The 12,977-nt window shown below is 43.4% G+C and overlaps 1 protein-coding gene across 1 annotated transcript in view; it reads right to left on the bottom strand.

The window, feature by feature from the left end:
- Window positions 1-12,977, bottom strand: part of atrnl1a (attractin-like 1a) — a 242,246-nt gene that overhangs the window by 41,385 nt on the left and 187,884 nt on the right. Inside the window, exon 28 of the mRNA XM_040139682.1 lies at window positions 2,552-2,647. Coding sequence (XP_039995616.1) covers window positions 2,552-2,647 — 96 coding nt within the window. The remainder of the gene's footprint in view (window positions 1-2,551; window positions 2,648-12,977) is intronic.

The following is a 12,977-nucleotide window of genomic DNA, read 5'->3' as shown; positions in this document are numbered from 1 at the left end:
TTTTAAAACATCGCAGTAATTATTTACAGAATATCTCCAAAATGAAATCAAATGAAATCAATACACGATCTGACCCTACTTCAGAGAGGGGAAACCTGTTCCAACAGTACCAGCTGAGTAGAAGACGGAGACGGAGATTATTTGAATCAGATGCGTTTGTGCGTGGTAACACAGTGTAACATGGCCAGCAATCATTTTGTTTCAGTGTGTTATTAGTTTTTTATTTTTTTTTAAATATGATGCTAAAAGTAGAGATTTGAAATACGTGATTGGGAAATGTTTAAAATCTACCGATGTCTCTTTAGAGAGCTCAGCAGTGTTTGTTTGGACGGCGCACTATCTAACAATGATTTGCATGCACATTTGTTAGCGCGTCGTTTGATAAATGAGGGGTACCGTTCTCTTGGCCCGTATTCTGACTGGTTGACCTCTTGTGCGCGGCAAATCTCCTGCAACATCTGTCACCGGCTTCCACTGTGGCTTTAGGGAGGGATGACAGAGGTGGCTCCGGGGCAACAGTTCATCACCCATCAGATCAGTTACGTCGTGTTTAGCTGTCCTGAGGAACTTGTGTAATGAAACAGTAATCTACCATTAAACAACATGTAACTGTATCGTGTTACACTTGTTTTGTTTTTTTTGGTTTGCAAAAGTAAAAGTTAACACATCGGTAAGTTACCATGGCGTACAGGAAAGGTGTGATAAATTATACCGTGGAAACTTTCAGCAACATGTCGCTTCCATAATTATGTGAACTGAAGTTCAGAGTTCTCACTACGTATCCCGCACAATCTAAAAGGACCCCAAATTGTCTTAAATTTCGCTGTTTTTTTCTTTTAATTATTCTTTTGCATTTTAAAAGTCTGTGTGAAGCACTTTGGTCAACAGAGGCGTCAGCTCCATTTGAAAAACTGCTCACATCAGATATGGCAGTTAGCCCTTCACAGAGCGTACCGCTGTCATGCTGCAGCCTGTGCTCCGCGATCCGCTTGTAGGAGAGGCTGATACGAGCAGCGGGCCAGCTGCCTCTCTCAGGGCCTACACTCCACCGGCAACACTGCCTCTGGAGGACCCTTCAGTGTCGGCGGGTGAAGGTGAGGTGCCAGCATGGTGGGGAATCACAGAGAGAGCCCTGTTCTTGCACAGGGCAGCTAAGTGAAAAGTAGGCTATTGACACCAGATGTATGCTCTCCCCCCTGCCTTCCACTTTCGTTGACGTCAGTACTTCCCCGAGGTGAAATGTGGATGTTGTTGAGGTGAGTAATGCAGTCTACACCTTGCTTGGCGGAGGTTCACAGTTTAATGTCGTCCTGTGTTCTTGCAGACCTGAGGGTGCCTCCCACATCATCTGTTGCTGGTTCAGACTGTCTGAACCAGAAAGGTTAAAAGGTCAGCAACCACCTATCTGCAAGAGAGCAATTGCATTATGATTTTCTTCTGGCTGAGGTGACAGTGGTGCTTCCAGTCACCAGGGAAGCTCCAGTGCAAAAGCTACTGATTCGGTCCATGAGACCGATGATACAATATTCCCATTTCAGCTTGAGGATTCTGTGTTTGTTTGTAACGTTCGTTTGTTGCGGCCGGTCCGTAACCACTGCAGCTCTGCGTATTTGTTGTGGTCTAATCAGGAAACAATGACAAAGACTCTGCTATTCTTCCTGAATCGACGAGGGGCGATGTCGACTTGGCCACGCGCTGCACCGTGGGATGACTCTGGATATTCCAAGCAAAGCAGATGATGTCAAACTGTATTCAAAAGCTCTGCCATTCACAACTCTGTTCACCTCCGGTCACAACAGACTTGAATAAGAGACACTTATTTTCATTTTCATGGGTTCTAAGTGCACTTTGTCCTTCAAGGGAAGGCCAACAAGGACAATATTATGCTTTTTGGCTTTTCTCTTTGCACCTTGTCCCTTGTTCTGAAAATCTGTGGCGAGCAACGGTGAGACAAATTTGCCTCCACACACGCGTGGTGCTCCAACACAGGTTGGTAACTCTTCTGACCCGATCTGAATCTTCTTTTAAGGCAGGATGACTTTTGCCTTCGTCATTCTTATTATCACCATGGGCCATAATTCCCACCCAATTTCAATCTGAGAGGAGAATTTATTATAGTCCAGATGTGTCAAAACACCTGTATGATTGTGCACGGTATTTAAATTGAGCTAAGCTGCCTGAAATCGAACTTTTCTCGAGGCCCGGTGAATGAAATTTGTTGTTGTTTGTTTACAGTGTCAGCATCCTGCTGTGTATCCACACACCCCCTCACAATCAGCGCCACCACAGCAGTGATGGCACAAGGTCAGTGGGCCAAAGCAGTGTTTATATCCGTGCGTGTCTGTGTTAGTCTTAACAGCAGGAAGCGTCAGTGTCAAACTCGCCAAGAGTTGCCGCTATTTCGCCAGGCATGGAAATGCAAATCAACAATCCGCTTTCAGTGACTGCGCTGTGTGTGTGTGCTTCCTGTGATTTCCCTTGTGTGCTTATGTGTGTCTTCTTAAGTTTTGTTCATCTCTGTGTGCATCCGTGTTTGTGTCTTTTTGCTGACCTGCAGCAGCTCCTCTTGGTCACCGCCCACCTCCAGCACTACAGCAACCGAAGCGAAGGGACGGCTGGCCATCTGCTGTCGCTCTCTCATCAGCTGCTACAGAGGGAGACAGAAAAGAAAGAAAAAAAAGGATTTTAAATTCAGCATGTTATTATGAGGTAAATTTAACAGACTACCCAGATAGTAAAACAACATTATTCATGTATAGGAGGGGGCGCAGTCCCCTACTGTTGGTCTCCGAGGAGCTCTGCTTGGACCAACAGGAGGTTAAATGCCTTGCTCTAGGGCATCTTAACAGTAGTTACTGCTCATGTGGAGACTGTTGCTAAACTTCTCTCTTACAAGCATCTGGGTTGTAGATTTTACGCCGCAACCAAACTGTACGCAGCCTTTCTTTTCTAAAACACAACCACGTGTGATTAAAGAGGAAAGGAAGGTTAAAATGATGGCTGGAAAAAATGGGGTTAGAGAGTGATGGGAGCAAATGGTAGACGGACGAAGAGAAGTTGGAAAAAGGAGAGGGTAAGAGAGAGGGGAAAAAAAAGTAGAAAGAGAGAGGGGTCAGGACAGTAAAGGAAGAAAGAGAAAAGGAAGGGAGGAGGAAGGAGTTAGGATGGGCAAAAGTGGGGAGCAGAGATCAAAGCAGAGCGATGCGCAGGAGTAAGGCGAAGGGGAGTGGGGAATGGCAGGTGGTGGAAAAACGTAGGTAGTCAGAGAGGAGGAGGAGGAGGACTAGGGCGGGCAAACCTCATTAATGAGGAAATTTCAGACGAACAAAGGCACATGGGGGGGGGGCCTTATCAGCATGAGGTCCAAACAGCCCGATATATACAGTACATAAAAAAAATAAAGAATGAAAAAAATCTAAAAACATAATGGGGAGATGCCTAGACAAAGGCACACACCAACATCAGCAGAGACAGGTATGCGCAGTAGGTGTATCTATTCCAGAATTAGTATGAGGACAAAAAACAACATGCTCGCTACCCTCCTCCCTCCACCAAAAGCCCTGTTTCCCAGCTTTATTCAACTTCGCTACAGACATGTTAATGGGGTTTCGTTTCCACATTTAGCTCCGGGGTGGCCAACTGTTTCACGCTCAACAAACTCATTTCTGGCCGATAATGCGCAAAGCTCTAATCATCAGTATGTTGCTTGTTGTTTCGGCAGAAAATCTGCCGGGTGTAGCCCTCGCCACACACACACACACACACACACACACACACACACACACACACACACACACACACAAACACACGCACTTATGTGATTGGTGAAACCAATCAGGCTGAAGGAGAATCTGGGCTCCAGACTGTGACCCTTACAGGGAGAAAAACTTTAGTTTGTTTACAGCCTCAGATGATTTTTCACTTTAAATAACATGAAATGAACTTTGACAGATCAGTGTGGGAAAATCTAGCCAGTGCAAAAGCTATCACAGTTAGGGAGGGCAAGGAAGTAACAAGAAAAATAATAAACCTGGAGAAGTAGTTGAAGATGCAACTGTAACACGATGGTCCCATTTTTCTTGTCACTCTCTGCTACCAATTACCCGATGATAGCCAGAGATGACACGGAGATAAGGTTAGATAGATATAAATACACAAACAACACTAACAAGAAGCACGAGGAGGATGTAAGAGGGACTTAAGGCAATTTCAGAAAATCTGCGTTTAAAAGACAGAAAGAAGCATGGAAAGAAAGACAAAACAATGAAGCACAACTAAAGAAAAAGAAGAAGCAGTAATATTAGCAAAAGAAAAAGACTGAAACAGGGGCAGACCAAGAATGTAAGGCAATGAAGAAACAAACTAGAACAAAAGAAAGAAGAAAAAGCAAAGACAAGGGAACAAAAGCAAGAGAAAGGAAAGAGAAAGGAAAAAGCAAAGATACAGAAACAAGGCAGAGTGAAAAGGGGCAAGCCACTCCTAAATGTCAATGGCCTCCACACTCTGTTACCTTTCCCCAAACTGAAGCAGCTCCCGTACCTCTGCGTCCGCTCATGTTGCTGAGAGAAGCCGCACTTTGACATTAACTAGCTGTCAGGTGTTGTGCTAGCCCGCCGCGGGCTGCTGGCTCTCCAGTGTCAGACTCTTTAAGCATGAACGAATACTACACCTGTAGCTACATCAGCACAGTCAGGCGGCAACTGCTCCGCTAGCGCGCTGCCGTGCCGGCTAATGTGATGTCTTCTCTTGTTAGCTGTCACCACCGTGCTAACGCTGCCCGGATGACAATGTGTGCTTGCTAGCGTCGCTGTTAGCCTCCTGCTGATGTCAGCTTAGATTTGTAAGAGCCCAGGTAAGAAAGCGTGGGAAACGGGGAGGGTGAGCTTTAGATGAGGTAATCCCCTTCAAACATTTTTGGACCTTTAGATGTATCCTTTGCTGCTATATTAGTATATATTTAAAAAGATGTGATAATTCATTTTTATCTAAAATGTTATAAGCATCTTGTCAGTGTTTATCGCCGATTAATTAGTGCTTAAGTTAGACTAAATGTACATTTGTTTGTGTTTTTGATATTTGTGTTAAACCTCTTCAAACTTTACTGTCTCGAATATTTCAGCTCTTTTTCTTTTACTTATTTTCATAAACTGATCATTTTCTACACCCGTTTCTGTTTGGTTGCAATTTATACCTCAATTTTGGGCCGTGTGGAAGAAAAACATGAACAAAAAAAGCAGTTGAAAAACTCAATTTTAAATTTCGGGTCCACTGGTGCTTTTTCTGTAGTTGGTAATTTCAAACGGATTGGTAAATAGCCTGATTCAAATAATGACTGCCGTGCTGATTTTTACTTTGTGTGGTCCATCAAGACCCCACACCCAAAAAAGACGCCCTCTCAAACACTGACACTCAAATGCCCACATTTGGAAAACTAAAGCTATTTGGTTTAGGTTAGAGACAGACTGTATAAAAAGAAACCACAGTTTACTGTTGGTAGGACTGGGGATGCAAACAACAGTATCTGGAGTCAGGGAGATGCCACAAACACACCACACCATCCAACCCAACCGTTTCCCTACAACGTTACAACAGTATAACAAGACTCACAATCGTGCTACTTCTGCCCTCTGATCCTCAAAAATTAGACTGTAGATTTAAGGTCATCTCAACTGATGCCTGCGTATTTACGAGGACAATCTCTATTTTGCGAACTGCCCTGACATTGTTAGTAGAAAGCATTGAAGCCAAATGAATGAAACGAAGAAAAGTGAGAAACGTAATGTTTATTTCTTACAGTGCATCTTAATAGTACTGCAGTTAGTTTTGGTTAGGCCTAAAGTACACAATTTAATAAAGGACCAACAAAGGGTTTTTTGGAGGGCTTCATTTTTTTTGTTACCTACAATGACTTTGGTACATAGGTGGCTGTATAAGTAACTGACCCCGTGTTTATACATCGTTTGGGTGCAACTACGTGTGTCATCGTGTCATATGAGGTGTTCTCTCATCTCTTTCTTCCCTAAAGCCGCCCCCCCCTGTGTTGGTGAGATTAGACAAACTGGTCAAGGTGAGGGGGGTCGCATTTGTGTGTGCGTGCGTGTGTGTCTTGTGACCTGATAAATCAGTCTAGACAGAGGAATTATGTCTGGACATAAAATGTGGGAGTGATATTCAGCGCTGTGTCAAGAGTCCGGTGACTACGCACCTGTGTGTATGTGTGTGTGTTGGGTGTACATGTGGACTTATTTTTGTTCACCCTGGTGCATGTGTACGTGCATACAAATGCAAATGTATACGCTCATTTTGGTAAAACAGACCACTTGTGAGTGTGCTCATGCATGTGTTGTGTGTTTAATGCCCCCGTTGACAAGTCCTTGAGTGGGAAACAAGGACAAGGCAGCGGCCATCTTCTCTGTCTGCCTGTCGGGCTGTAAATCAGCCATAAAATGGCTAATTAACTCTGCTGTGCTGTAAACAAGCAGAAACTGGCTGACAAAAGGAGCGGAGACAGAGCTATGTGTGTGTACGTGTCTAAGGGAGAAAGAGAGCAATAATATTGAGTATTTTAGCCAGATGCCTGAAATTCAAACTAAATCACAGGAAGACACAAAGTTAACATTTCCTGCGAGCATTTGTCCATTTCTTCACTCCATATTGAATGTGCCTGTGTTTATCTAGCCTCGAGGGGAGGCACGACATCCAAACATCCATTCATTCGTCCATCCAGCCATCTCAGTTGGAGAGACAGACGAATAAACAGCCAGGAGAAAAATGAGTGGGCTGCAACAATGGAGCCAATCACATGGCGAATTATGCTTCACAGAACACAGCTCAACCAAAGTAGCACCTGCAAGCTCAAATTGCCAGGACTGCTAGACGGAATGGAAATATCTGTGTAATGCTCTGCTTGCTGATTTCGGATGCATCCTTTGCAAATAACGGGTTTCACAACACGACGAGTGGCTCACTGCTACTATGGCTGCAATTAAACTCCACATCATCTCTGTGAGGCCAAAAACTATAGCAATGTCAACAAATACGCAAGGCTGTGTACATGTGTCAATGTGTAAGTTTGTTTGTGTGGTAAATAGTTGTGGGGGAATTTATGCAGCAGCATGTTTTCCATATCCTGTGGTACGAAATTGCTGTAAACATATACACAAAAGTCCTCAGATTGGACATGCCATTATGCTGTATGTTGGAACAGTATGGGTGTTTCATTTTCTTTACATAATTATTTTAATAACATACTCTAGACGACAAAATGTGACACACTGAGCCACGTACTTTGTATACCTTTGGTCTCGGTCCCTAAGTTTCCATAAAGGGAGGTCTACACGCTACAGCACGCGCTTCCAACAATTTTGTGAAGACCCTTTCCTGACTCAAAATGACGGCGCCCCACGCACAAGACCGGGTCCGTAAAGACAAAGGTTTCTGGTGTGGAAGAACTAGCCTGCACAGATGCCTGACCTCACACCCATCCAACTGCTTTAGGGAAGAATTGGATCAGTAGCTGTAAGCCAGATCTTATCACCCTGAATGGGAGCAAATCCCTGCGGTAGGTTCAGCATCTTGTGGAAAGCCTAAAGCCAGAAGAGTGGAGGCTGCAATAGCAGCAGATTAATGCGCCGGTTTGGGAATGAAATGTGCGGTCACAGATGGCTGTGACATAAACATATGCACATACTTTGGCCATGTAGTGAAATTATTGCAGTTAGTACGTTATTCATGCCAAATGATGCGATGTCTAGTTATACAAATTGTGATGTTTATTATAAAGGCACAAATGTGTTGAAAAAATAAACCTCATGGACAGTGTAGAGCAGACTAACAATGCTTAGGAAATAAAGAATACAGCAGGGAAAACACACCAAGCTCAATCACACATAGCAGAAATTGCTGATGTGAACTACTACTAAACAACACATTTCTCATCCAACATTATTGCCACTGTTTCCCCTGTAGATGTAATGCAACATCAGCGCCCATGTTCCTCCAGTCCATCTGTAACCTAACTAGATGGTTTAATCAATGCCGCGGAGGGCTGCAGGTTTAGCTCTGATTAATGTTTTAATCAGAGATACGAAAGAAACAGCCATTCCTGGACAGGGCTTGTAGCTCTTACTGGCTGTTACCAAATCCGCAGAAGGTCAGAGTTTCACAGTGTTGCACTGTATGCTTCGCAATAAGTGTTACAGCTAATGTTAGTGCTTAACAGAGTCCTAGGATGAGCACTGATGAGTTAGGAAGTCACCACGAGGTTGCAAACAATGGCTCCCACTGTCACAGATTTTTCAAAAGAAAAAAAATTGCTGAGAAATCTGATGTCCCCGCTGGTCTTGTTGGGACTCTTGGTCACTGGGTTGCAAATATGAGAAGGAACAGATGAAAAGGGTTACTGTGTCAGTAGATTTTATGGTTCAGCTCTGAAAGTAATGTCAAATCTGGTCGAGCATTACGTGACTCCACAAAACCGGTCTTCTTTTCAGTGTTAGGAGAGCGGGACAGAGCGACTGAAACATTACAACTTAACAAATTACAGCCTCAGTTTTATAGATCTCAGTTTTTGGAGAGAAATGTTCATGGGCATAAACGTTGGCTGGACTGTCCCTGGTCGAAGGAGTAACGCACAGTATCTCCTCTGAAACTGAGTTTCTTCCCTGGCAATCCGTGTTGAGATGGAGAGAGCAGGAGCTTAAACTAATGCATTTACATCTGGCCTATACCAGTAGTCTTGTTTGGACCTGGGTTATGTTTCTATCGTCATGGATCTATTATATCCCATTTAAGGAATCTGTAAAAGCCACGATTTGAGGTTTTAACCAAAAGTACTCGTTAGGTTTCTGATCACCGCCTTCAATTTATGCAGAATCCCAGCCCTGTCTTCCATCTCCTGTCTCTGTCTTACAGCTAGCCCTGGGTTTGAAACCACCAGCCACCTGGGTTCTTTCTATGAGAAGTCTGTATGTTGCCCAGAGGCAGGCATATGTGAATATGTGGTTGTGAATGCATTTGTCCGTCTGTACATGCTAAGCCTTGGACAGATGGTTTACCTGTCCGGGGTGTACCCCGTCTGTTGCTCGCTGTGTGCTGGGACAAGACTCCCAGACTCCTTTACACTCCTTGTTATATTCTGTAAATATGTGGACCTAACTGTGATTTTCTCGTCTCCGGCTTCAATGAGGACATTTTTGGAGCGCAGCAGCACATTCATTGACTCATCCAACTTCTGACGCTGAGCCAGATCTGGCTCGAGGTAGCGGCAGGATAAACTAGCTTAAATGTCCGCCGCCTCATCCACATTCTTCAGCTTTTCCTGGATGATTCCAAGGCCTCCCCAGGCCAGGCGAGATACTATATGCAATCCTACAGTGTGTTTAAAAAAAAACAAACAAAAAAACACCTTTTACTAGGCACAGCTTTAACCAGGCCACCACACGTCCTCTGACATTCAAATTAGAAACTATGAATAGTGGGGTTACTAAAATTTCATGACCACTGGTGTCGGCTGGAACATTGATCAGGAGCCCGGCTTTCAGACTCTGCTTTTTTACCATGGCAGAGGAAACCATACTAATACACCTGTCACACTCAGGCAACATTTTCCACCCTGTATACACCGAACACTGAACAGCCTGACAGAACAGATACACTTCAGTTTGAACTAAAGTGTGTGTCTATACCTTCGACCTGAAGCCTTTTTGAGGCTTTAAGTCTGTCTTCTTCCAGTTTATTCACATAACTACTACGAGTTAGGTTGTGAGAACCCGACAAAATTCTTAAGAGTGATGGCAATTCTGTTGCTAACTGGGTCTATTATAGACATTAAGGACTGAACCTGCTATTATTTTGCTGCCAGTAATATTGTTTTCTGCCGCAAGTTTCAACAAGGAGTTTCCCTCAATGATCAACAGGACCCAAAGATACATAAACCCATTCACCTGGGGCACCGGCTTTCCCTCAACCCGCAGTGGGAATTCTAATTCAAAAGCACTCTTACTCACTACACAGTGTATTCATACCAATAGAGACACTCACACGGATGCCAAGACACGTGGGTGCACACTTTCAAGATGGAAAGACACAAAGAGATACATACAGTATCTTACTCTCAAAGCACGGCATTGTTGGAACCCGAAGATAGGCATCTAAACGAACAAAAACACACAGACACACACACATATTCATACAACCATGATTGATACTGATAAGTATTCAATTATTCCCTCATTATGTGGCTTTTGAAGCTCAGTGCTGTGACTGGAGACAGATAGGATTTACAGCTTTGCCTCTCTGCGCAAAATATGATATAAGCTATTGAATTAGGAACGAATCCAACCGGGCACAGCGTCCACAGAGACACCGCTGGTCTGATTGTTTGAGACAATGCAGCTGCTTTACAAAGGACATACACATGGGTGCACTTGTGGATTTACATCATAAGCACACCTGGAAAAAATGCCAATCTTGTCTGTTGGATGTGTGCGGACAAACAGGCGTGAGCACAGAAAGACAGACTAACACTGAGAATCTCACTCACACATGCGCACGCACACACACACACACACACACACACACACACACACACACACACACACACACTCTTGAATTTGTATGCCAGTGGGGCTACAATCAAGAGGCGATAGCAAATCTCATTTCCGGCATGTTTGCCAAGTTTCCAGACGGCATTTGTCTCCTGGCTGAACGCGGTGAGTGGGATCTGAGTAGAGTAAACAAGAGCACAGATATCCTTGTCTGATAGAATCCACCACTCCAAACCAGCTTCCTACACACCGTCCCTAAGACTGGACAAAGCACTGACATGGTGAAGTGCAAAATACAGGTATCAAAAACAGATACCATACCGACAGCATATTCCACTGCTCAGTTGTTCATTATGCTCCAAACACTTATACTTCGTCTTCAACAAATTAATACAATACTCCCGTGTCTCACTTTCACCTTGTCCTAGCTCCAGAGATCTACTGCGAGTAGTGGAAAGTATTAAAAATCTATGGAACATATAAGATTTGCGTACAGACATTTGGCAGCTGACTACAAAGGCGGTCCTCTGCAGTGCTGCAAACTTTTCAGAGCATTTGTATAGAGTATTTGATACTCAGAGGACAGAGTTTTGCTGGAATATTATTTTAAAGGATCACACCACTGTGGTTTTGGGAAGTTTTCGCCTCCTACCTACAAATCATACACCATTTTCAAAAGCCTGATACAGTTTGAGATATTTGGATGCATTTTTCCTACGACTCCGAGCAGCCGTGTGTCTCCGTTAATCTTACCTGTAGTATGGAAATCGCATGAACTTTGCCTGGAACTTGCTTGAGTTGCGTAATCCATTTTAGTGAACATCAAGTCTGCATTGATGTTTGTCATTGTTGAGAATGTGGCTTACAGTAAGTGCAGATGACTTCAAAGATTTGCACTGCATTACCTACCTGAAACTAATGCAGACTTGATGTTCCCTGTGATGTATTAGACAACTCATGGTTGTTTTTATGGATCCGGAATGAATGGAAACCAATAACTGCCTGAAAATTGTCGGAAGTGTAGCTCCAAAAATCTAAAACACAGCAGTATGGTTCACAAAATGGCTGAAACGTCCAAAACCACTGGCCCTTGGAAGTCTCAGCAAAACAGCGATAGGTGATCGGAGAGGTGCTTATGTGATGCGGGACTTTATAAGAACTGGATTATCAAGGTTAGGATGAGAGGAGACGTTCTGGAGTGTAAAACAACCCACACACACAAAGACAACTCAAAATGTCAAGGTGCATCTTTAACTCCAGTCTGGACTGGAAACTGTATCGAAAACTGGCCCTAAAAAAAGAGCTTCGCAACAGATGGAGGCAGGATATTCCACTAGAGCCTGAGTGAAGCAGACAATCTGATCGCAGCTGAACATCGTCGACAGATCCTGGGATAGTGGTAGAATAAATCCCTATTGATTTGGAGAGCTAATTAGAGAAGACCAGAGAGACGCAGAGAAACAGAAAAAGCTAATAGATCGTGTGGCTTGTAGCAGTTACTCTGAACAAGGCAGACACACACTTGTATTATGACCAATAAGTCCCATTCACAGCTAACTGCCTGGCAATTACTGCTAACACTTTGACTGGGGAGGGAAAGAGGGAGGAAAGACAACACAGAGAAACAGAATTATTCCAGATCAAATAGAACAAATACATGCCCAGTCTTTGGGGTTTGTGAGAAACAAAACTGTGAAATGCGTATCAATGTACAGTTTGATAGCCCGAACACTCTCAGAGATGATCCTGATCATCTGAGGAAGACAGTTTTCTTTCCACTAGTGCCAGACGATGGGTTTTCTGCTCTGTCTGCCGAAGTAGGATCCCGAGATCGTAATGCAACGAAACTTACATTTTAGAAACACAGACAACACGGCCCTTTTCTCTTATGTGTGTCTGTACTAGATAGTAAAAACACAATGAAAATATACATTTGATTGCATTTCCTCACAAAGTAGAAATCAAATTACCTTGAAGTGTGGATAGAAGCAGTACTGATGTTTTCCCCAACATTTTGTGGCTGTGTCTATACTTTAAAGACAGATATTTTAAAAGTGCTTTTCGATACAATTCCCACATGCCCCACACGGAGAGGGGGAAAGATTACAGTGACCAATAACCTTTCCAGTGTACGTAACTACTGTATTAAGAAGAACTTCAAAATATCTGAACCAATCCTTTAAGACGGAGGTAATGAAAAGCCAGAAGCTTTTCATTACAGAAAAACTGTGAGAAATTAAGAATTATTAATATAAATTAATAATTTTAATTTTGAATTCTGATTTTTCAGACTAAACATTCATAAAAATGGAGGTGGAAGAGTCTCAAAGATTTACCAAAGTGTCAGACCACCAGAAAATCTAAAGTGATGAAACGTCTCTCATTCCCCCTCTCTGTCCATTCCTCTAGTCCTCAAATCTAGTGACCGCT

Source organism: Xiphias gladius, chromosome 11, assembly GCF_016859285.1.
Source record: "Xiphias gladius isolate SHS-SW01 ecotype Sanya breed wild chromosome 11, ASM1685928v1, whole genome shotgun sequence".
NCBI lineage: Eukaryota > Metazoa > Chordata > Actinopteri > Istiophoriformes > Xiphiidae > Xiphias > Xiphias gladius.
Note: the sequence above shows the minus strand (reverse complement) of the source record. Positions and strands in the feature narration are given on the sequence as shown.